This window comes from Neofelis nebulosa, chromosome 6 (genome assembly GCF_028018385.1).
Source record: "Neofelis nebulosa isolate mNeoNeb1 chromosome 6, mNeoNeb1.pri, whole genome shotgun sequence".
Taxonomy (NCBI): domain Eukaryota; kingdom Metazoa; phylum Chordata; class Mammalia; order Carnivora; family Felidae; genus Neofelis; species Neofelis nebulosa.
In genome coordinates, this window is record NC_080787.1 from 40,750,529 (window position 1) to 40,775,678 (window position 25,150).

At 40.4% G+C, this 25,150-nt stretch overlaps 1 protein-coding gene and 1 long non-coding RNA gene across 4 annotated transcripts in view; one reads left to right on the forward strand and one right to left on the reverse strand.

The window, feature by feature from the left end:
- DNAH8 (dynein axonemal heavy chain 8) overlaps positions 1-25,150 on the forward strand; it is a 335,701-nt gene that overhangs the window by 152,074 nt on the left and 158,477 nt on the right. For all 3 annotated transcript variants that reach the window (XM_058733804.1, XM_058733802.1, XM_058733803.1), the window contains exons 44-54: positions 1,329-1,501; positions 4,265-4,443; positions 7,486-7,673; positions 10,122-10,208; positions 10,296-10,403; positions 11,379-11,513; positions 13,284-13,445; positions 15,757-16,003; positions 16,120-16,361; positions 16,452-16,592; positions 19,709-19,946. In XM_058733804.1, coding sequence (XP_058589787.1) covers positions 1,329-1,501; positions 4,265-4,443; positions 7,486-7,673; positions 10,122-10,208; positions 10,296-10,403; positions 11,379-11,513; positions 13,284-13,445; positions 15,757-16,003; positions 16,120-16,361; positions 16,452-16,592; positions 19,709-19,946 — 1,900 coding nt within the window. The remainder of the gene's footprint in view (positions 1-1,328; positions 1,502-4,264; positions 4,444-7,485; positions 7,674-10,121; positions 10,209-10,295; positions 10,404-11,378; positions 11,514-13,283; positions 13,446-15,756; positions 16,004-16,119; positions 16,362-16,451; positions 16,593-19,708; positions 19,947-25,150) is intronic.
- On the reverse strand, positions 7-7,571 carry LOC131514154 (uncharacterized). The gene is made up of 3 exons (XR_009262956.1): positions 7,483-7,571; positions 3,038-3,176; positions 7-287 (listed from the first exon to the last, which is right to left on the reverse strand). It is a non-coding gene; the product is annotated as an uncharacterized LOC131514154 (long non-coding RNA).

Genomic DNA, 25,150 nt, shown 5'->3' on the forward strand with positions numbered 1-25,150 from the left:
CCAGCGTGTTTGCATTTTATTTTTCCGTGTGTGATGCTTAGAACAGCCTGGTATATGGTAAGAACTCAACAAATGGTAGCTATTCTTTCTTCTTCATCTTCTGTTGCCTCCTCACCATCTTCATGGATTACTGAGACTAGCTAGTTAGTTGATGGCCTCTCCATGGCTGCAGGTCCTGTGTTGGGGAGCAGAGTCCCCAGGGATGGCACTGGATCATGTCACCTGACAGTTGCACTTTAAGGTGATGAATCCAAACTGTGATTTCTGCTGGAAGCCAGAATTCTTAGCTGCAAGGGGAAAGCAAGGTCATCACAAACAATGAAACAATGACAAAAAGCAAGACTGTTAAATAGGGTGGAGACTTGATTAGTTGGAGATCAGGTACATTGCAGGGTTGCCAAAGGTCAAGACGAATGACCTGGAAGAGGGACCGAGTTTAAGAGCAGTGAAGGGGATCATTTGCCTCTTTCCCGTGTTGATTCTCCTGAGTGGGCAGGACCAAGTTTTCTCCAAGGTTGTCCATGGAAAATCATGAAGCACCTGAGAACGTGGTTGTGGCAGGATGTTATTCCTAAATGTGCTTCCCTGGTTTCTATCACTTGCATGTAAGGCTGTGGGGAGCCCAGTACCTCGTGCCCATAGGGGTAGACTGATGATCCGGCAGGTTGGTTGGTTTGGCCACAGTGCTGGTGGAGGAAGGCACTTGTGCATATATGACTGTGTATCTTCCTGCTTAATCCCCTCAGTGGCTTCCCTTTGCCATGAGAACACTGCCCAACCCTGTTTCTGTGTCCCATGAAGCCTCACCTCTTTCTCTCTCTCAAGACTCCTGGATGCCTCATCTGTGCTGAACTTCTTTGAGTTCCTTGAACATGCAGCCAGGTCTCCTGGGTCTTTGCCTAAAACATTGTGCCTTCTTTTTTAAAATTTGCTTTCATTTTATTTCCCTTGGTAATTCCTACTATTTTTCCAGGTTTTAGTTTGAATATTTCTTTCTCCAAGTATCCCTCTCAGCCTCCCCTAGACTACGTTAGGTCCTCTTGCTACACATTTCCATGAATCCTGAATTTCTTTTCATATTTTATTCCAATTATTTGTTTATCTGTTTATCTGTTTGTCTTTTGTCTTTTTTTGATCAGCTTCAGAAGACAAGAACCATTGTCTGTCTTTGTTCACCGAGCACAGTGTCGGGCCTAAGGAGGGACTCTATAGATATATGTTAAATAAATGAACCAGTTCATGAATGAGTGAATAAAAACTGCCTATATGCTTGTGTTTTGTGCTATTGCAATTCAGTATGTAATCTCTTTGTATTTCATGTTTTTAAGGTAAAAATGCATATCAAATCAGTTACTGATTTTGAATGGCTAAAACAGAGTAGATTTTATTTTAAGGAAGACTTGGATCAAACTGTAGTGTCTATTACAGATGTGGATTTTATTTACCAAAATGAATTTCTGGGATGCACTGATCGTCTTGTTATCACTCCATTAACAGATAGGTAGGAACTGAGTTTTTGTTATTCCATTAAAAAAATTCTTTTTAATGTTTATTTATTTTGAGAGACAGAGAGAGAGAGAGAGAGAGAGAGATAACATGAAGAGGGGAGGGGCAGAGAGAGAGAGGGAGAGACAGAATCCCAAGCAGGCTCCACGCTGTCAGTGCAGAGCCCAATGTGGGGCTCGAACTCATGAACTGTGAGATCACGACCAAGAGTCTGATGCTTAACTGACTGAGCCACCCAGGCGCCCCTTGTTATTCCATTTTGTAATTAAATGATGTACTTAAAATTGTTTTAAAATTGCATCTGAGAGGTGCCTGGGTGGCTTAATCTGTTGAGCATCTGACTCTTGCTTTGGGCTCAGCTCATGATCTTATATTGAGCCCCACATTGGACTCTGCACTGAGTGTGGAGCCTGCTTAAGATTCTCTCTCTCTCTCTCTCTCTCTCTCTCTCTCTCTCTTCCTTTTCCCCTCTCTCTGACTTGTGTGCTCTCTCTAAAACAAAACAAAACAAAACAAAACAAAACAAAACAAAACAAAACGTTGCATTTGAAATATTAACAAAAGCATATTGCTGTCAGGTTAGGTCCATGCTAGCTCATCAAAGTCAGTCTACCAATGAAATAACCATAGCTGTTACTTAAACGTACATGTGCATTAAGTTTTTCTGAAGTAAAAAAGATACAAGAATGAAAGCAAGTTAGAATGCTGACTAAGAGAGTAATGTAGTAATGAATGACAGCAAGCTGGAAGAACCTCTCTGGCACCATAAAAGAAGTCATTAGAATTGTAAAGAAGGAAGGGACCTTGGAGATGATGTAATTTGGCCTCCTGGTTTTCCACGTGTGGAGATTGATGCCTAAAGTGAAGGTCCTTGGCCAGGTACAAATAATCAGCCAATGGCCGATCTCCTCACAGTTCTTTCTTTCCAATGTGTGACACCAAACAAAACTGGGCCTTATTCATCTCTGCATATCCTCCAACACCCAGTTCAATACGCTGTGCATAGAACACGCTCAATAAGGGGTTGCCTGGGGGGCTCAGTTGGTTAAGCATCCGACTTCGGCTCAGGTCATGATCTCACAGCTCCTGAGTTCAAGCCTGCCGTCAGGCTCTGTGCTGACAGCTAGGAACCTAGAACCTGCTTCGGATTCTGTGTCTCCCTGTCTCTGGCCCTCCTCTGCTTGCGGATCCACACACACACACACTCTCTCTCTCAAGAATAAATAAACATTAAAAAATTTAAAAAAAGAAGATGCTCAATCAGTATTTGTAGAATTGACTTGGGTCATAGAACAGTTAATTCTGCGGTTACTTTAAATAGGGCTGCATGATAATGACACAGATTACATCTTTACTGTCCTCTTGATTCATCCAACCCCCTTCTATATGCCCAGTGCCCTTGTAGCATAAACTTGTCAATGTGCTTCCTCTTCCACCAAGCTCCACTCAGTTTTACTTAGATCTGGAACAAATATAACTGAAGCTACATCATAGATACAAGTAGATTCATTATATTATTCTTTACACTTACCTAAACGAGTGAAACATTTCGTAGTAAGATGATTTATTTGCCACAGTGTGCTGGAGTTGGCTTGTACCAGCTTGTGAGAGTCAACTGTGTGCTTCTCTTCCCAAGTTTGTGGGACCACATTGGTAGCTTGTCATTGGCCCTGGTGGAAGTATTCGTACCACAGAAATCAGCAAACATGAGAATCAGATTGATTTATTTTTTTCCTGGAGTTGTTCAATATCCGCCAGTATAGCACTGCTTATTCGGTCCTCTGCCTCACGATTTATCCTGACCACAGTAGAAGGAAGGCCTAAAAGTTTTATTTTTTTTTTAAGTTTATTTATTTATTTTGAGAGACAGAGAGAGAGACAGCACACGAGTGTGGAAGGGGCAGAGAAAGGGAGAGAGAGAGAGAATCCCAAGCAGGCTTTGCATCGTCAGTACAGAGCCTGATGCAGGGCTCAAACTCAGGCCCCGTGAGATCATGACCCGAGCTGAAGTTGGAAGCTTAATGAACTGGGCCATCCAGGTACCCCAGGCCTGAAGATTTTAAGTCAGGGTTGAGGAGTTTAAAAAGTTTGTCTCAGGGGTGCCTGGGTAGCTCAGTCAGTTGAGTGGCCGACTCTTGATTTTGGCTCAGGTCATGATCTCACAGTTCATGGGATCACGAGCCCCACATTGGGCTGGGCTCTGCACTGACAACATGGAGCCCACTTGGGATTCTCTCTCTCCCTCCCTTTCTCCCTTTCTGCCCCTCCCCCACTCATGCATGCACACACACTCTTTCTGTCTCTCTCAAAATAAATAAAATAAAATAATAAAAAAGGAAAATTTGTCCCAAGAAATGTTTTAAAAAAATTTTTTTTAACATTTATTTATTTTTGAGAGGCAGAGAGCACAAGTGGGGGAGGGGCAGAGAGAGAAGGAGACACAGAATCCCAAGCAGGCTCCAGGCTCTGAACTGTTAGCACAGAGCCCCACCAACCGTGAGATCGTGTCGTGAGCTGAAGTCAGATGCTTAACTGACTGAGCTACCCAGGCGCCCCTGTCCTAAAAAATGTTTGTAATCACTGCACTACTTTTAATGGATATCAAGTACTCCAGCCTTGTTTGGTTGACTCTTTTAAGTGGGGGGCTCAAATTCTAAAATAAATAGGCCCATTCCAGTCACATTCGACTTCGACTTGTGCCTACTGTAACAATGTGTTATCGCGTACTCATGGTGCTTTATCTGATTCACGTCTGCAGGTGCTATATCACTTTAGCCCAGGCTTTGGGAATGAACATGGGAGGAGCTCCGGCAGGACCCGCGGGCACTGGCAAAACAGAAACCACGAAAGACATGGGAAGGTGTTTGGGAAAATATGTGGTTGTGTTTAACTGCTCAGATCAAATGGATTTCAGAGGGCTCGGAAGGATTTTTAAAGGTAAGTGTCAAACACAGTTAAATTACTTTTGGTGAATGTATTTTTACTGCACTTTAACATTATTTTCTGATAAAACCTGAAGTGATATTATCCCATGTAACCGAAATTAGTACAGGTTGATGCATAAAATACTGCCATTCTTTTTTCTGGGTCAAGAATGGCTGGATATCATCAGTTTCATACGGTTCAATACTGTTGCTGGCACTCTAGTCCATGAGTTGAATGTGTATTAGACTGTGAAAATGAAATCAATTTGTTATTGCCTGAAACAATGGTGGAGGGGATAAGATCAAGATAGCAAACCCATGACACATGTGGTTCCCCCTTCCTGCATTAGATCCTGCTGAAATGAAAGATCTCATTTAGAGCATAACTCAGAGCCGAGATTGATAAATAGACCAGTGGAATATGATAGAGAATGCAGAAATGGGCCAAGGACACTTGACGTATGGCAAAGGTGATTGTAAATCAGTGATGAAGGGATAGACTTTACAATGAATCATCCTGGGGCAAGAGATGATTAGTATTTAACAAAGGAAATCGGATCCCTACATGTATAAAAACTGGATGCCTACACCATATATAAAAATCAGGGAATTAAGCACCTGAACGTGGTCAGCAAAACCATATGGTTTTCAGAAGGTAATAAATGAAAATATCTTTGTTCTCAGAGAAAGGGATTTTTAATACAAAAATCACAAGCCATAAAGGAAAGATTGATACATTGCTTACTCTAAATTAAAAACTTCTGGGGACACCTGGGTGGCTTAGTCCATTGAACATCTGACTTTGGCTCAGGGCATGATCTCACAGGTTTGTGAGTTCAAGCCCTACATTGGGCTCTGTGCTGACAGAGCAGAGCCTGCTTTGGATCCTCTGTCCCCCTCTCTGTCTTCCTCTCCCACACTCATGCTCTCTCAAAAATAAATAAAACATGCTATTTCTAGGTCATAGGGTCGTTCTATTTTTAATTTTTTGAGGAACCTCCAGAAATAAACAAACATAAATAAAACATTAAAAAATAGTGGATTAGATCTATGTGTATTTGCTTAGATAAATCTCAGAAAAATAATACTGACCAAATAAATCAAGTTTCAGGAAGATATATACAGTATTTTATAGACCTATACATGTAGATAGATACACATAAATCTTGAATACACAAAATAGTGTCCATGAATATATGCAAGTGAGCAGTAGTTTATTTTTTAAAGGTTTTTTAAAATGTTTGTTTATTTTTGAGAGAGAGAGAGAGAGAGAGAGAGAGTGAGTGTGGGAGGGGCAGAGAGAGAAGGAGACACAGATTCTGAAGCAGGCTTCAGGCTCTGAGCTGTCAGCACAGAGCGTGACGCCGGGCTCGAACCCACGAACCGTGAGATCATGACCTGAGCCTAAGTCGGACGCTTAACCAATTGAACCACCCAGGCGCCCACGAGCAGTAGTTTAAAGCACACCTGGAACCACTGGCATCAAATTCAGGACAGAGGTTCCCTCTGGAGAAGGAGGGAGTGTGAATCCAAAGAACCATACATGGATGTGAACTGTGGTTCTAATATTTTATTCTTTAGAATGAAATCTGAAGCAAATTGTTAAGATTTGATAGGTAGGTGCTTGGGTATACATTATATTATTCTTTATAGTTGCCTGTTAAACATTTTTGAGCCCTGAAAATCATGTCCTGATCAAAGAGAAGGGTTCTCCTGTGGATCACTCTCAGCTTGAAGGTTGGGGATGGTTGAGAGCAGCCAACAGAGCACAAGGTAAATCCTAGAGTGCCACAAAATGATAGGAGATGACAGAGAAAAAAGAAAAGGAAGTGGCTGGCTCCGGTGTTTCCTTTGCATAAACGATGTTGCACAGCTCTCTGAAGCGGGAGTCCTGTCACAGATAAACCTCAGATGGGGGCTCGTGTCAGAGAGGCAAACTGCCCACCCAGGACAGGCTGCGAGCCCCAGACCCCGAGGGGAAGCTCTCCTGCCTCTCCAGTTCCTTCCTCCAAATCACCGGCAGAGGTCCTACAAACAGAGATTGGCATCTGAGATAAGGAAACAGAGATACAAAGATACAGAGATAACAATACAAAGGTAACAAAGTCTCATAAAATATCTGAAGAAATGAGGTAGGCGCCCTAAACAGCCGAGAGACCGCTAAAGTGATTAATAGAGGAAACAGAAGAAAAGAGTAAATAAAATCATTAGCTTCAGAGGGATTCAATAATTTATAACATACAACTGATGGAAGAAAGACAGGCTGCTATGAACAAAGTAACAGTTGGAATAACATGAAATTGAAAACGTGAATAAATTAAAAACCTCTTTTGAGTTAAACTGTCTAGCCAAGAGAATAAATACATTGAGTGCAAGAGAAAGAAATGGGAGGTTTGACAGAAAAGCCTAAGGGTAATAGGGATACATATAAAAGTTCCAACATCTGTATAATGGAAATGCCCAAAGGAGAGAGAAGAAAAACTGGGGCGGGGGGCGGGGGGACAGTAATAAGAGAAAGAAGAACATTTTATGCAGCTGAAGATAATGAAGGTTTTCATCCTTAAGAGATTAGATAGGAGTAATGTTCATAACATGGAAGTGTTTCTTTGTATTGAGTTTTGAAGGGAATAAATAAAAATCCCTTTGACCGTTTTCTATCTCACCCTGCATCCCCTTGTATCTGTCATTGCAACAAGAAAGAAACAGAATAATCTGATGCAGACAGGGTATGCCTTATTTTGTCCGTTTCCCCAAACGTGGCTCCTTCAGCCTCCTTCCCCACTGAATCCGGTTTTATCATCTTCCAGCATTCCTGGGTGTGATGACGTGTCTATTCTTTCATTTTGGCAGTGCCCTATTTTCATGATGCTGTACAAATAATTAAACCCCTTTATATCACTGGAATTAAATATGTCTTTATAAACAGCCAGACATGAAACTTTATATAAATTGTATTTCTATATAGAATTGTTTGAGAGCACTTTAGAGAAATGATTGCTACCAAGAAGGTGTATAACAAAAGAAACCTTTTGAAATTAATCCTTTTTCATACCAGGTCTTGCACAATCGGGTTCTTGGGGCTGTTTTGATGAATTTAACAGAATCGAATTGCCTGTATTATCAGTGGCAGCCCAACAGATTTATATTGTTCTGACAGCAAGAAAAGAGAGAAAAAAACAGTTCATTTTCTCTGATGGTGATTGTGTTGATTTGAATCCAGAATTTGGAATTTTCCTAACAATGGTAAGAATGTGGTCTTTAAATGCAATTCTATTGGTTTAATTGCTATAGACTTAAATGAAATAAAGCATATATTAATTAGTAAATCAATGACTATTCAGAGGTCATGAGCTATTCCCTCTTGTCATATGATTTTTTGAGTAGTAAAAATAACCTTGAGAGAAGATGAAATAGCAAAATGTTAATGATAATACTAGCTACTGTTTAGTGAGCACTTATTATGTGTAAGGTGCTGGGCTAAATGTTTTCTGTAGTATATCAGACAGGCTAGCCGCAGTAACAATCCCCAAATCTCAGTGGCTCAAAACCTCAAAGATTTATTTCTCTCTCATGTCGCATGTCTATTGTAGGTTGATGAACACACCTAACTTCAAAAGAACAGGCAAATGTAGTCCTGTACCTCATTTGTATGGTGGATATTGTAACTGAGTTATCTCAGGCTCAGATTTAAAAACCTGTTCAAGTCACGTAGCCAGTTAGAGAAAGAGGTTATTGTCTGTCTAATGTCAAAATCTAACTACTTAACCTTTGCACTTGGGTTTTTCTCTGACACATAATAAAGGATGATGGAAGTGATTTAAAATAGCCAAAGTAATTCACCAAAAACCTGTAACAATTGTAACAAATTCAGTTACCATGTGATTGAGGGCAATGTGTTGTGATACATTTAGTAAAGAAAGAAAACCAAAAGCATGAATAAGTAGAAAAGTCTGTGAATTGTAAAAGTGATGTTAATGTTGAACCAGTTTTATTTAATGTTTTTGTATGTTTTCTATATAGTTAAATCTTTATGTTGCAAGATAACACAACGTAATCTGAATTTTAAATGTCTCAGTGGACAAAGATTATAGAAAGTAAAATTAGGAAATTTTCTGATAAGCTTTATTATAAGCAAACATAAGCAAAACACTCGGGGGTAAATAATAATAATCCAGAAGTGATTAGTTATTATAACTCCGGAAATGGGATGAAAAGTTTTATTGTGTGATACTGTGGTGGAGAATAATTTAAAAGAAGAGTAACATTTCCCTTGGATTAAGAATAATATTGGAGGGACGCCTGGGTGGCTCAGTCGGTTAAGCGTCCGACTTCGGCTCAGGTCACGATCTCGTGGTATGTGAGTTTGAGCCCCGCGTCGGGCTCTGTGCTGACTGCTCAGAGCCTGGACCCTGTTTCAGATTCTGTGTCTCCCTCTCTCTCTGACCCTCCCCCGTTCATGCTCTGTCTCTCTCTGTCTCAAAAATAAACGTTAAAAAAAAAAATAAAAAATAAAAAAGAATAATATTGGAAATATCAATTAGGTATTACATTGGACTGTAAATAACTGAGACATGAAAAATAGTAGCTTAACACATAAAGATTTATTCTCTTAAGATCCTTCTCTGTTTCTACACCATCATGATTTTTATCTTCAAGTCACCTTTATAACCCAAGATGCTACAGAAGCACCTCTGTTTTGCTGTAGCCAATTGATTGAATCAACTCCCTTCAAACAAGCATCGTATTATGTGCCCCTTTGCACCTTCCAGTGTCAAATTTAATCACACCAGCTGCAAGGCAGGCTAGGAAATGTAGTGTTTTATCTGGGTGGTGATGCACCCAGTTTGCAACTGAGGTTCTGTGACTGAGAAAAGAGAAAAGAAGAAATATTGAGAGGCAGCTAGTAACTTCTGTATTCCCAGGACTGAGGAAGGTATCTGGCCAATGGACAGTGCCCATGAAATGCTTAGGGACTGAAGGCTTCTTAATGTACTTTCCTAGAATAACTAACCCCTCTTTGCCTGACTAGTCTTTGAATCCCTAACCTCTCCCCTGGAACTGTTGGGTCTGATACACTCAACCTGTTGCTATTCGTGAGGCCCTAGCTTCCTTTCCTCTTCTACGTTCGTCATTTTCAACATTTTCCCCACCATTCCCATCTTTATTTCCCCTCACTCCAATGGAGTTTTTTTTTGTTTGTTTGTTTTGTTTTTTTTTTTTTAAATCAGCCAGAGAACTCTATAATTCTGACCATGGAGAATAATGGAAAAGATAAAATAAGAATTGCCTAAGTAAACTGATCCATATGAAATCCTGAATTTTTTTCCTTTTTCAATAACCTATGTTAGACCATAATTATCCTAGTATTTATGTATCTTTCTTTTCTATTTTCTTAACCAATAGATACACAGAAGCTTAATTTTTGCTACATGAAGTGTGTGTGTGTGTGTGTGTGTGTGTGTGTGTGTGTGTATGAGTTTGTTAGTATAATGGAAATGGAAATTATGCATGAGGGGGTAATGTGACCTTAAAAAATATGGATAGTCCAATACATATTTTTGAGAAAGGAGGGACGTTTTATGAATCTAATGTTTTTCAATACCACCTTAGAATATGAACTAGGAATTTGAATGTGTTTGTATTCATGAAATGAACATTACATCAATAATTTAAAATAATTTTAACTTTTAGAACCCTGGGTATGCTGGGCGCCAGGAACTACCAGAAAACTTAAAAATTCAGTTTAGAACTGTTGCTATGATGGTTCCAGATAGACAGGTAGGCACTGGGATTTGGAAGCATAATATGATTTATGTTCTTGTTTTTCTCTAAATTGTTGAAAAATCTCATGACCTTAATTTTCAGATCATTATGCGAGTTAAACTTGCAAGCTGTGGTTTTCTTGAAAACATCGTCTTGGCTCAAAAGTTTTACGTTCTTTACAAACTCTGCGAAGAGCAACTTACCAAACAGGTAACTTTGTAAATCAGTCTTTTTCCTAGCTGTAGAACGTGATTTTTTTTACTTGGCAGTTTTACCCTGATAGATGTTAATCAGTGAGTTAAAAAAAATATCAACTCTTTTCTAAGACATATTTATAATTATGTATGTATGTGTTTTTAAAATTTTTTAGTTTGAAATGATTATGGAGTCTCAGTAAAGTTGCAAAGAAAGGTAGAGGGGGTCTTGTGAACCCTGCTTCCGCATGGTTGACATTTTGTAACAACAGTACAATTATAAATGACAAAACCGGAAAACAGATGGGGGTACAATCCACAGAGTTTAAGAGTTTGCCAGTTATGTATGCACATATGTAGTGTAGTGTAGTGTGTGTGTGTGTAGTACTATGCAATTATGTCACGTGCAGATTCATGTAACCTCCACCTTGATCAGCAAACAGGACTGTTCTGTCTCTGCTACCCCTTATAGCCACACCCTCCACCCTTCTGAATCCCTAACCACTCGCAGCCCCTATTTTCCCTCCATCTCTATAACTTTGTTATTCCAAGAATGTTATAGACATGGAATTACAGAGTATGTAACCAACAGGGTAAATTTAAATCTGTTTACTGTGAGGCATCTGGGTGGCTCAGCCAGTTAAGTGTCTGGCTTCTGCTCAGGTCAGGATCTCATGGTTTGAGAGTTCGAGCCCGTGTCAGTCTCTGCACTGACAGTGCGGAGCCTGCTTGGGATTCTCTCTCTCTCTCTCTCTCTCTCTCTCTGCTCCTACCCCACTTGTGCGCACGCACTCTGTCTCTCAAAAATAAATACATAAACTTAAAACTAATCTGCAGTCAAAGGAAAGGTGAAAGACTTGAGCTTATAGAACTTTGAAGCTTAGCCCCTCCACACAGCAGTGTGTACAGATCAGCATATCCACCTATGTGTATACAGTGGGTCTGCATTTAGGATTGGTCAATTAAACAATCTTTTCTCCCCCCATCTTAGGTTCATTATGACTTTGGGTTGAGAAATATCCTGTCTGTCTTGAGGACACTTGGATCTCAAAAAAGAGCCAGACCAGAAGACAGTGAACTAAGCACTGTCATGAGAGGACTGAGAGATATGAACCTTTCCAAACTGGTATCCTTCTCTTCCCTGAACTCACTTCTCCTTCAGTATCCTTCCCTTCCCTGAACTCGATTCTCCTTCAAGATTCTCACCTGTTCTTTCCCCCACTTAGCCGAAATGCAGGGGTTTGGCTCAGCTGGAGCTGAGCATTAGTAACGACAGGGACAGTGGGTATGTGAAGCTAGCCCTGTGCTTCCAGAAGACAAAAAGTCTGTGACCTTGTATACCCAACATGGGCTCTCACCACTTGTGAACCATAAAACCATTGGTGGGTTCTGGCCCCCAAATTTCAGTCCAGACTTCTTTTTTGTTTTTTTTATAATTGTGTCTTTAAAAAAAATATTTTTATTTATTTTTGAGAGAGAGAGAGAATATGAGGAGGAGAGAGGTGGGGGTGGGGGGCGGCGGGGATAGAGGATGTGAAGCCGGCTCTGTGCTGACAGCAGAGAGCTTGGTGCGGGGCTCAAACTCACGAACTGTGAGATCATGGCCTGAGCTAAAGTTGGACGCTCAACCAGCTGAGCCACCCAGGAGCCCCTTAGTCCAGTCTTCTACTATTATTTAGAATGTAACAAATTCTAAACATGAAAGTCCAGGTTTCTTGGATTCACAGAGAACTATGAGAACTTTTGCTTTCTCAGAACACGTCTGAACTTACTTCAGCTATGTCTCTCCCCCGCCATCAACACCATTTCTGTTTTCCAAAAGTGCACTGAAAGTTTGCCATGAAGATGATAATAATTATCTTGCTGCTTTCACGCTTGTCACAATTATAGCCAGGTTCTTTGAAGTAGCTGACGGACAGGCGTACGTGGGATTTTTTCAAGGGCTTTTATGTGTTACATATTGTGTCAATGCCCTGGGAATACAATGTTGAGGAAGAAGTGGTTCTTAGGAAGCTCAGTTCTAGTTATACAAACTAACAACTAACATCTGTGTAGTTCTTTAGTATTACAAAGCTTTTTCAGGGGTATTGTGTTGTTTGAGTCTCACAGCAACACTGTGGGATATGAATGGCTCGAGTGCTTATTGCCATCTTACTTATGAGGGAACCAAGTTCGAAGGACTCAGCCACAATTATGGTCAGTTGAGAAGCTGGAACAAAAATCCACAAAACTTTCTGATGTCAAATCCTCTGTCCCTTCTAGTACACCTTAGCGCCTCCCTTGGTAATAGTGTATTCTTGAAACAGCTACAAGAGAATTCCAGAAGGTGTCGGCAGAGTCCCAGAGGATAAGGAGAAATCAGAAGGGGGCAGCAGCTGGGAATGGGGTGAGGGAGACGTTAAAGACGTAGCAAATGAGGATTAGGGTCAGTTGACTGAAACCTACGGCTTATTAAGGATGGCAGAACAGTACTCTGATGGAGTGTTCCAGCCAATGTTGGATGAGCCGGGCAGTTTAAATGAAATTTTAATTTTATAATTAAATATAATTTTAATATTTCTATTTTCATGGGGTTGGGACTACTAATTGCATATTTTTAAGGTTAATGCATACACCTGTTTGTGACATGCAGCACATTCATGATAACGTAGTGAGATCAAACCTTGAAGCCGCAGATTGTAGAGGATGCTGAATGCCAAAGAGCTTTGGGTACGATGCTATAGGTAACGTAGATTCAGTGGTGGTGTTCAGGACTTGGGTCTACAGGACCCAAGTCTGGTTAGGAGAGTAATACATGATTTTCTGGGCATGCAGTGATAGTAGGTGCCATGAGCTTCGTAACTGGTCAGTAATTATTTATTGACTGAAGAAGTAAATTTATTCTCTGCCATCTTAGGTTGATGAAGACGAACCCCTGTTCCTCAGCTTAATCAATGACCTGTTTCCAGGACTGCAGCTGGACAGTAGTACGTACGCGGAGCTGCAAGCTGCAGTGGCCAACCAGGTTCAGATAGAAGGTTTGATTAACCACCCGCCCTGGAATCTCAAACTTGTGCAGGTAAAGAAATTTTAATCTTTTATGCTAAGTGTGTGTTGTTAAAGATCGCCATTTGAAGAGAAGAGCTCAGGATATTAGTCTTAATGTAAATGCTGAAACTAAATTAATTTTTTAATGGTTATTTTTGAGAGAGAGAGAGACAGAGTGTGAGTGGGGGAAGGGGGAGAGAGAGAGAGAGAGAGAGAGAGAGAGAGAGAGAGAGAGAGACAGAACCCGAAGCAGGTTCGAGGCTCCGAGCTGTCAGCACAGAGCCTAACGCAGGGCTCAGACTCACAAACTGTGAGATCATGACCTGAGCCAAAGTTGGATGCTTAAACCACTGAGCCACCCGGGCGCCCCTGAAACTAAATTAAAGCACATCATTGCAAGAAGAGTCCTCAGGAGGATGTGTTGGCCCCAGAGAGATAGTATGGCATTACCCTGCCTGGCAGGAAACAAGCTGTAATTTGCTACCTAGAGCTGGTATTAGGGCAGGTGGTAACTAGAATCTCAAGAACAGTTAGGAGAGGGTGACAGGTTATATAAAAAGCCGGGGAGATGGAATGATCTCACAAGCTTCTTGTGTCAGTCTGGCAATATCACTCATAGCTGGGTACCTTCATGGGCATGGAACCCGAGGAATCTGGGAGTGTTACTTTGCTTCTGTTTTGTGTGTGGTCAAGTTCACGCCTACCCTAAAATCTAAATCCTTTGCCTGTGTCTCTTGGTATCTTTTTGCTCATTACATTTCATCCTTGTCAACCACCCACCAGTTAATCAGCAGAGGCAAGAAGGATTGGCAGAGATGCAGGAAGAAATCTCTATGGGCCTGATGTTTCAGGGGTATTTTCTAGGGCATTTGGAAATGAAGGAGCTGAAATTATGGAAAATGTTAAAAACTGCATGCGGAAAATAACAATTCTTATTTTAACTTGCCAGATAATAAGAAGTCCAAGTATATGAGACACATTCAAAGTTTACAGGGAAATATATGAGGGAAAGTTTAAGTATTTTTCATCATCCATGTATTGAAAACCATTAAACACTTCTTTTAATTTCTGGGAAACTTTCCCAAATCTGTATGATATACATACTGAGTATACTGAGTACTAAAATCATAGTCATTTCAGTGGGTAGGGGACTAGAATATTGTGTTGTTACTCAGTGTGAACAGTGTTACTCTTGAATATAATGTTATGGGTAGTGTCTCTATTGCTTTTAAACTATGGGTTACTGTAGTAATACATTTCTACCTATAATGTTAGAATAATTTAAATTCTGCCTCCTATAAGGTGTAAGTTTTTTTTTTTGTTTTTTTTGTTTTTTTTTTTTTTGAGAGAGAGAGAGAGGAGAAGAGGGGCAGAGGGGAGAGAGAGAGGTTCTTAAGCAGGGTGGAACTTGATCCCATGACCCTGGGATCATGACCTGAGCCAAAATCAAGTGTCTAATGCTCAACTGACTGAGCCACCCAGCCACCCAGATGCTAGCTTTTAAGTTCTTATTTTTATTAAGAAAACAATAGAGAGGATGTTGTAACAGATACCATCTAGTTCTTAGCACATCTCCTTGAATCTTTTTTACCGTAACTATGTGCCCCTTCCTGGGCTATTCTAATAGCCCATATTCACTATTCTTTTCCAGAGGATTGGAGCCACTTTGTTAGCAGGCACAAATAGCAGTTAGTTAAGGACTGATGGGTGATGGAGTAGGAAATTCAAGTTCTCCTGCTTCCAGGTGGAATAAATGCAGGTGTAACTTACATTCCAGAGTACCCCCTAGGAACAGTGTTCAGGCTTCCCTGTACAGGATTTTGTCCTCAATAACACGTTCCCTGACTTCCCTTTCCTGTCTCGCGTCTCCCACTCCCTTATCAGTTTCTCCTGGGAGTACTTCTTGAATAAATCACTCATCTCAAGCTGGTCTTCCCTGTGATGGTTTGTGTTGCTGCTTTCCACCACCAGGGGGCGACATCATCACATTGAATACAGAGAAAGCGTGTGCGTGGAAAAACTTCTGCATCAGAAAGCCAAAATCACAAGGAATAGTAGTTTGAGAAGCAAAAACTAGATCCTGAGTTCATTATTTCCAAAACGTAATGCAAGTACCACATTGTCATAATTTTCTCACTTAACGTTATTTTATAATGTGGTGCTAACTGGCTAGCCACGTCTAGTAAAAAAAAAATACAAACCACTTTTTTTCTCATCCTTTAAATAGTGAACAGGTTACTGTTAATAGCTTATTGAAAGCTTTTTAAATTTCAGCACGCTGCTATGAGTGTCAGCAAGAGACTCATTAGTTCCATTTTTCAATTGCTTGCTTCATTGTGCAGTTATATGAGACGTCTCTGGTCCGTCATGGTTTGATGACTCTGGGGCCCAGTGGTTCTGGGAAGACGACTGTCATAACAATCCTGATGAAGGCATTGACTGAGTGCGGAAGACCTCACAGAGAGATGCGAATGAATCCCAAAGCGATTACCGCGCCTCAGATGTTTGGCAGACTGGACACCGCTACTAATGACTGGACAGATGGGATTTTTTCTACTCTGTGGAGAAAAACATTAAAAGCTAAAAAAGGTACACCTCAACTCTCCTTTGTGAAGCTTCCCCCTCCCCCCCCATCAGTTTATTAATAATACAATGTTTAATTTTTTTACAGGTGAAAAGTGATTTTCCCTTTTAATTATTTGCAGGTGAAAACATTTTCCTCATTTTAGATGGCCCCGTGGATGCCATTTGGATCGAGAACCTAAATTCTGTGTTGGATGACAATAAAACTCTCACGTTAGCTAATGGAGATCGCATCCCCATGGCTCCGAGTTGCAAGCTTTTGTTTGAAGTCCACAATATTGAGAATGCTTCCCCTGCCACAGTTTCCAGGATGGGCATGGTCTATATCAGCAGCTCTGCACTCAGCTGGAGGCCGATATTGCAGGTGGGGACAGGAGACCCACGCCAGTGTGTGCTCAGCGGCTACCTGGGGTTCACATCCTTGGGAAACTGAGGTTCTGTCTCTTTGCTGCAGGCGTGGTTGAAGAAGCGCACTGCGCAGGAAGCTTCTGTATTCCAGACTCTGTATGATAAAATATTTGAAGATATATATACATTCATGAAACTGAACCTCAATCCAAAAATGCAGCTCCTGGAGTGCAACTATATCATGCAGGTAAGACTGTGGACATTCTCTATGTAGACTGGAGTCGTTTCCCCCTCCCTCCCCCCCCCCCCCCCCCCGCCCGCCCACTTGCAGTTTAGAGGCATCTGAAATAGAAAATTCCTGCAGTCCATAGAAATATTTTTATGATATGGCTGTGAAGGCTTGGAGAAGTTGGATTCCTATTAAAGATTTCATTAATGTTGTTACTGCCATCGGTTTTATTGTTTTCTCTTCCCAAGGGTGGGTGTTGTCAGGGGAAGAGGAATGAACTGTCTTCCCCACCATCAAGCTTAGTAACCTTCCCGGAAAGTCCATCCAATCATGACAGTAGACTAACTAAATAAGTAAAGCAGACTGTTCTACCGAAAAGTGCAAAAAGGGAGCTGGTAACAAGCAAGAAGATTCGAATGGCAGTCTCATCTCAGCATTGCATATTTACAGAATACCAGACTGGGAAAACCTTTAAGCAATTTTCCTAGTAGTCTCTAGCTTTGTGTGTATGTCTTTTCCGCCTCCCTCCGCCCCCTCAGCTTTTCTTAACAGTCTTCGGAGAAAACAGAACGAATCATAGATTTTGAAGGGCTCTCCTGCTTCTAGGCTATAGGTGACCTTTCAGTATCCATTCTGGTGCTTTGATTTTCTCTTAGTTTAATAATGGATACCGGTCAGTGAGGATGGGTAGGTTAGAAGTAATGCATGAGACCCAAATCAATTAATTATTTAGTAATTACTTTAAAATGCATAACAGAAGTGAACATCTTATCTTGAATTAATTTTGTTTTGAAAGACTGAGGATGTCTTGCTGTAGATACATTTCTTTCTGATGCTGGATGGGGGGGGGGTGGTGCACTTTTCTTTAAATGAGCAGGTAGCAAATATTTAAGCAAATATTTGCACAACTGTCTGTCTCAACACTGACACCTGCTGTTGTATTGCAAAGGCAGCCAGACACAATGCCTACATGAATGAGTGTGACTGTGTTTCAGTAAAACTTTATTTGCCAAGCAGGTGGCTGGCCCCTGGGGCCACAGTCTGCTGAGCCCTGCAAAAAGTTAAAGAGAAATGCAGACTCTGATGTAGGAAATTTGGAGCCTGCTTCAGATTCTGTGTCTCCCTCTCTCTCTGCCCCTCCCCTACTCATGCTCTGTCTCTCCCTGTCTCTCTCAAAAATGAATAAACGTAAAATAAATTAAAAAGAGAGAGAGAGAGAGACTTAAAATACAAATCGACAATAAAATGATAAGTTAGGAGAGAGATAAAGGAAATTAAGGTGTTCAAAGGTCATTGGATATACAAGATAGGAATAAAGGGTTTATCTTTATCTTTCATTACCCGTGTATGCAGGATATACTGTCTAGGTAAGCATTAGAACACAGAAATTGACTGCAGTGTATAGGTAGTAAACAAACAAAAGGAAAAAGTCAATCTTCTCAGGAAATAGGAAGAAAGCTACGACACATGTGTGCTCGGCAAACGGTAAGGAAATGGAGGTGTGAGAGGTCCGAGAAAATGAAGAAAGTATGAAACAGTCATGTCACAGAGAAGGAGCCTGAATGGGAGCTGAGGTCCATGATGATGATTTAAGTTTATTTATCTATTTTTGAGAGACAGAAAGAGAGAGCAGGGGAGGGGCAAGGAGAGAGGAAGAGAGAGAGAGAGAATCCCAAGCAGGCTGTGCACTGTTAGCACAGAGCCTGACGCCTGGCTCAATCCCACAAACCAGGAGATCATGACCTGAGCTGAAATCAAGAGTTTTAGTCAGTCAGTTTAACTGACTGAGCCACCCGGGCAGCCCCATGGTGATGATTTTAAAATGAAGCCAGAATTGTGTGGTTTTCTCCAGCCAAGCTTAGCTGCATAGGTGCAGGTGGGTGGAGAGCAGGCCGAGTTTCAACAAGGCTTTAATGGGGTTATGGCTTTCACAGGTGAGTAGAGGGTGTATGCGACAGTGATTATAGTGATGGGTCCTGGAATTCCAGCTAGGAAAGGAAGGAAGTGAGGAAATGAGAGGAAATGAGGGATAGTTTAATGATGGCAGGAACTATGGATCGTGGTAGCTCTCTCTCGAATCTGGGAAGTGGAGGGAATAAGCTAGAAAGGGTGGATATGGTAATCAGAGAATAAAATGCTTGAAACTGAGATAATGAAGGGGTCACAGTTCTCAATAACAACAAAGTATAAGTATGACTGCATGAATGGCTAAAAACCGTTTATTCATTTTTGAGAGACAGAGAGAGTGTGAGTGAGGGAGGGGCAGAGAGAGAGAGAGAGAGAGAGAGAGACAGAGAATCCAAAGCAGGCTCCAGGCTCTGAGCTGTCAGCACAGGGCCCGACATGGGGCTCAAACCCACAAACCGTGAGATCATAACCTGAGCTGAAGTTGGATGCTTAACCGACTGACCCACCCAGGTGCCCCTGAAATAAATATTTTTAAATGATAATAAATTTGAAAGAAGGAGGAAAGAAGGGAAGAAAAAAACCCTATCTCCAGATATTGCTTGATCACTGTCCAACAGTAGACAGCATTTAGAGAAAGGTCATCCTGGTTTAAAAAGTCTGTGTGGGGGGCTCCTGGGTGTCTCAGTCAGTTGAACGACCGACTTTGGCTCAGGTCATGATCTCACGGTTTGTGAGTTTGAGCCCCACATCGGGCTCTGTGCTGACAGCTCAGAGCCTGGAGCTGGCTTCTGATTCTGTGTCTCACTCTCTCTCTGCCCCTCCTCCACTCATGCTCTGTCTCTCTCTGTCTCAGAAATAAGTAAACATAAAAAAAAAAAAATTAAAAGAAAAAAAAAAAGTCTGCGTGGACTAGCAGAAAAGATGCCACAATGGAAATCAGAGGGTGTAGTTTCTGTCCCCAGCTCATGCGACTAACCTCACTGAGCTTCAGTTTCCTCATCTGAAAAGTAAAGGGCCTAAAATAGATGTTTACTTTCTTCTTCTTCTTCTTCTTCTTCTTCTTCTTCTTCTTCTTCTTCTTCTTCTTCTTTCTTTTCCTTTTAGACTAGATGTTTTCTAAGGTAGTTTCTAGATCTAAAGTTTAGTTACTCCAAAACGTTAATTTTTTTTTTATTTCAAAAATTTGAACACCAAAATTTATTTTATTATATTTCAAATATTTTCAGTCTCTCACTCTACTGGAAGGTTTAATTCCCTCCAAAGAAGAAGGTGGTATTTCATGTGTCGAACATCTTCATAAATTATTTGTGTTTGGCCTAATGTGGAGTTTAGGAGCCCTTTTGGAATTGGAAAGCAGAGAAAAGCTTGAGGCCTTTTTACGAAGTCATGGAAGCAAGTTAGACTTGCCAGAAATACCTAAAGGCACAAATCAGACCATGTATGAGTTTTATGTTACTGATTACGGTAAGTACAGTGACTTACACTTGAAATGAGATGATCTCTTTTTCAATGAGAAAAATATAAACTTTCATAAACTCTTCTATAGGGGAATATTAAGCCGATTATAAATAACTTGATTGCTAATACCATTTTTAAAAAGCATAGATGCAAATAGTGGAACTTTGCATATCGACCATGCTGGAAACTGGTAAGAGACTCTTGGCTTTTCCTCTTTTTGGAGTGGCCTAAGTGAAATCTTGTATAAATAAGTTGGCAATACCTCTCGCATCATGTACATCCTGGTGCTTGAAGAGAAAGGCAGCAGTGTAGAGAACATAGATGACCCGCATGATGAAGTAACAGATCAATCCCACAACTTCCCTGTTGGAAATGTCGGAATAATGAGAGAATGAACCAAGCATATGGGGTCCTTCTTACATGCAGCAGACTGCGCACAGTCCAGTGCTGTCACCTCAGCCCCCAGCCTCCTGTGTGTGGCAGGGCCCAGCTTCCCTGTCTCTAAGAGAAATGCCCTGGAGTTTGGCGCCCTTCATCCAGAGCGTAGCTCCCAACTCTTCTAAACTCCAGAGAAGATAAAACATGCTTCCTAAAAACTGTATTGACCTCTGATTCTTCCTAAAACCCCAAAGCAGCAAAAGCATTTTTTAAAAGTTTATACATTTATTATTTCCGAGAGAGAGAAAGAGAGAGCACAAGCAGGGTGGGGGGCAGAGACAGAGGGAGACACTGGATCCAAAGCAGACTCCAGACTCTGAGCTGTCAGCACAGAGCCCGACAGGGGGCTCAGACCAACAGACCATGAGATGGTGACCTGAGGTGAAGTCAGACGCTTAACTGACTGAGCCACCCAGGAGCCCTGCATTTGTTGTTTTTGTTTTGATGCATAAACTCAGAACAGGACCCTGGATGGCAACAAAAGCATTTTGAAAGCAAGAAAGCAGAAAGGTAAGTGGCACTTGATTTGGCACATGGGGTAAGGTAAGTCCTAAACTGGCAGGGGGAAGAGTTGAGAGGCAATGTAATGTATGCCGCAGAACCTTCCCATGGCTCGGGAAACGGAAACTGGGGTGAGGGCAGAGGTAGAAACCAGAGTGCTGCTTGTAAGTCTGTTTAAGAAACAGAACCTCCAGGTCCTCTTTCCAAAATCACACTGGTAGATAATCACACTCACCTCACACTGGCCAAACACGGAAGAATTGGTGTTTAGAGAGTGTGAAACACAGAATTGCCTAGAGTTGGAGGATACTGGACACATTTGAGAGTGGAAGAATCATACTGAAAATAGGGATTAAGTGAAAGTTGGTGTTTTGTTTATTTTATTATTTTTTTAATTTTTTAACGTTTATTTATTTTTGAGACAGAGACAGAGCATGAACGGAGGAGGGTCAGAGAGAGAGGGAGACACAGAATCTGAAACAGGCTCCAGGCTCTGAGCCATCAGCACAGAGCCTAACGCGGGGTTTGAACTCACGGACCGCGAGATCATGACCTGAGCCGAAGTCGGACGGTTAACCGACTGAGCCACCCAGGCACCCCTAAAGTTGGTGTTTTAAAGGCCTTTATAAAGAGACTGAGATGAAGTGAACTTTTTTTTAGCTGGGCATTTTTAATCAGAATGATTAAATTAATTCTATGTGTGATTAGATGCTATTAAAGATTTGGGTTCATAAAAGGGAGCTCTAACTCCAAATGCAAACTAACAATGAAATGCATCCTTAAATCTACTTATGAATTCTGTTACAATCCAGAAACAATCAAAAGATGGGGGTTTTTAAATTTTTTTTAATGTTTTATTTTATATTTTGAGATACAGAGAGAAACACGAGTCCCAGCAGGGGAGGGGCAGAGAGAGAGGGAGAGAGAGTGGGAGACACAGAATCCAAAGCAGGCTCCAGGCTCTGAGCTGTCAGCACACAGCACGATGCAGGGCTCGAACCCACAAATATGAGATCATGACCTGAGCCAAAGTTGGATGTTCAGCCGACTGAGCCACCCAGCTGTCCCAAAAGATGTTTTTTTTAAGAGATCAATAAAATTGATACATCTCTTACCAGAGATATCAGAGGAAATAGAGAAGACATAAATTACTGCTGTTCAGAATCAAAGAGGGAACATCCCTACAGGCTGTATAGACATTAAAAAATAAGGGAATAATAGAAACAATGTTTTGAAGGTATGTTTGATGATGAAACACACATGTTTAGATAAAAAAGACAAATTCCTTGAAAGGTACAAACTACTAAACCTCATCAAGAAGAAATAGACATCCTACATATCCCCAGACTCACCAAAAATGTATAGTTGAAAACCTTTCTACAAAGAAAACTCCAGGCCCAGATGGCTTTATTGGTGAATTCTACCAAGTACTTAAGGAAGAAATAATACCAATTGTACAAAAACTGCTCCTAAGACATTAAACATAAGGAAGAAATACATCCCAGACCGTTTTATAAAGATGATGTTATCTTGATATCAAAACCAGAGAAAGGCATTATAATAAAAGTAGACTGTAGAGTAGTATGTCTTAGGAACAATGACCCATATTTCTTTCCTTTCCCTTTTTAAATTTTAAATAGCTTCCACACCCAATGTGGGGATTGAACTCATGACCCTGAGGTTAAGAGTTGTATGTCCTACCAGCTGAGCCAGCCAGGTGCCCTGATACACATTTCTTAATAAAATTTTAACAGGTAAAGTCCAAGTGAGCATTTATTCTATGAATTGAAGGTTGGAGTAACATTGAAAAAGCAATAAATTTATTTTGTCATGTTAACAGACTAAAAGCCAAACACATCATCGGTCCTCTAAATAGATGCAGAAAAAGCATTTGACAAAATTTAACACCGTTTCATGGTGAAACTCTCAGTAAACTAGGAATAGGAGCTTTATAATTTTGACAAAGAGCATCTATAGAAAAGATAACATTTATACTTACTTATTGGTGAAATATTGAATATTTCCTTCCCAAGATTAGAAATAGGACATGGATGTTCTTTCTCATCACTGCTATTCAACATTGTACTAGAAGGTCTAATCAGTGCAGTAAGTCAATAAATAAACAAACAAAAACATACAAATAAAGTATCTACAGATTAGAAAAGAACAAATACACCTCTATTTGTAGACAATATGACCATTTGTATAGAATCCTCAAAAAAGTTTTTAAAACCAGTGAATTAGTTTAGCAAGGTCATAGGATAAAAGGACAATATACAACAATAAGTTGTATTTCTATATGCTCACAACAAACAATTAAAAATTGGAATTTTTGGGGCACCTGGGTGGCTCAGTCGGTTAAGCGGCCAACTTCGTCTCAGGTCACGATCTCGCGGTCCGTGAGTTTGAGCCCTGCATCGGGCTCTGTGCTGACAGCTCGGAGCCTGGAGCCTGTTTCGGGTTCTGTGTCTCTCCCTCTCTCTCTGCCCCTCCCCTGTTCATGCTCTGTCTCTCTCTGTCTCAAAAATAAATAAACGTTAAAAAAAATTGGAATTTTAATATTTAAAAGAGTATCCAAAACTTAAGCAACCATCGAGTTAATATGGATTGCTATGTGGAGAAGATGTTATATACGAGCCTAATGGTAACCACAAATCAAAAACCAGTGATAGATATGCAAAAAATAAAGAGAAAGGAGTCCAAATATATCACCAAATAAAGCCAACAAATTATGAAAGAGAAGAAAGAATCAGAGAAAACTACAAAAACAACCATAAAACGAGTAACAAAATGGCAATAAATACATATCAATAATTACTTTGAATGTAAATGGACTAAATGCTCCAATCAAAAGACATAGGGAGACAGAGTGGATAAAAAAAAAAAACAAAAACAAAAAAACCCCAAGGCCCATCTATATGCTGCCTATAAGAGACTCATTTTAGACCTTAAAGATATCTGCAGATTGAAAGTGAGGGATGGAGCACCATCTATCATGTTAATAGACATCAAAAGAAAGCCAGAATAGCCATACTCATATCAGACAAACTAGATTTTAAACCAAAGACTGTAACAAGAGATGAAGGAGGGGCATTATATCATAATGAAGGGGTCTATCCATCAAGAAGATCTAACAATTGTAAATATTTATTCACCCAATATATGAGCACCCAAATCCTTAAAACCGTTAATAACAAACATGAAGGAACTAATCGATAATAATACAATAATAGTAGGGGACTTTAATACCCCACAAACTTTGATGGACAGATCATCCAAACAGAAAATCAACAAGAGAACAGTGGCTCTGAATGACACACTAGACCAGATGGATTTAATAGATATATTCAGAACATTCCATCCTAAAACAACAGAATACACATTCTTTTTGAGTGCACATGGAATATTCTCCAGAATAATAACATATTAACAAGGTAGCAACAAGGTAGCAAATGACATATCTGAAAAAGGGTCGGTACCCAAAATATATAAGGAACTGATACAAGTTAACACACACAAAAACAAATAATCCAATTCAAAAATGGGCAGAAGTCATGAACAGACATTTCTCCAAAGAAGACATATAGGTTGCTAACAGATACATGAAAAAATGTTCAACATCACTGATTATCAGGGAAATATAAATCAATACTACAATTAGATAGCACCTCACACCTGTCAGAACAACTAAAATCAACAGCTCAAGAAACAACAGGTGTTGGCGAGGATGTGGAAAAAAGGGAAACCTCTTGCACTGTTGATAGGAATGCAAACTGGTGTAGCCACTGTGGAAAACAAACAGTATGGAGGTTCCTCAAAAATTTTTAAATAGAACTATCCTATGATCCAGCAATTGCACTACTGGGTAGTTACCCCAAAAATGTAAAAACACTAATTCAAAGGGATACATGCATCCCTATGTTTATTACAGCATTATTTATAACAAATTATGGAAGCAGCCCATGTGTTCATTGACAGATGAATAGATAAAGAAGAAATAGTATATAGATATACAATGAAATATTATTCAGCCATAGAAAGAATGAAATTTTGCCATTTGCAATGACATGGATGGAAATAGAGAGTATAATGCTAAGCAAAATAAGTTAGAGAAAGACAAAGACCATAGGATTTCACTCAGGCATGGAATTTAAGAAACAAAACAAATGAGCAGAGGGGAAAAAGAAAGACAAACCAAGAAACAGACTCTTAACTGTAGAGAATAAACTGATGGTTATGGGGGCGGGGGGAGACAGATGGGGGGATGGTTG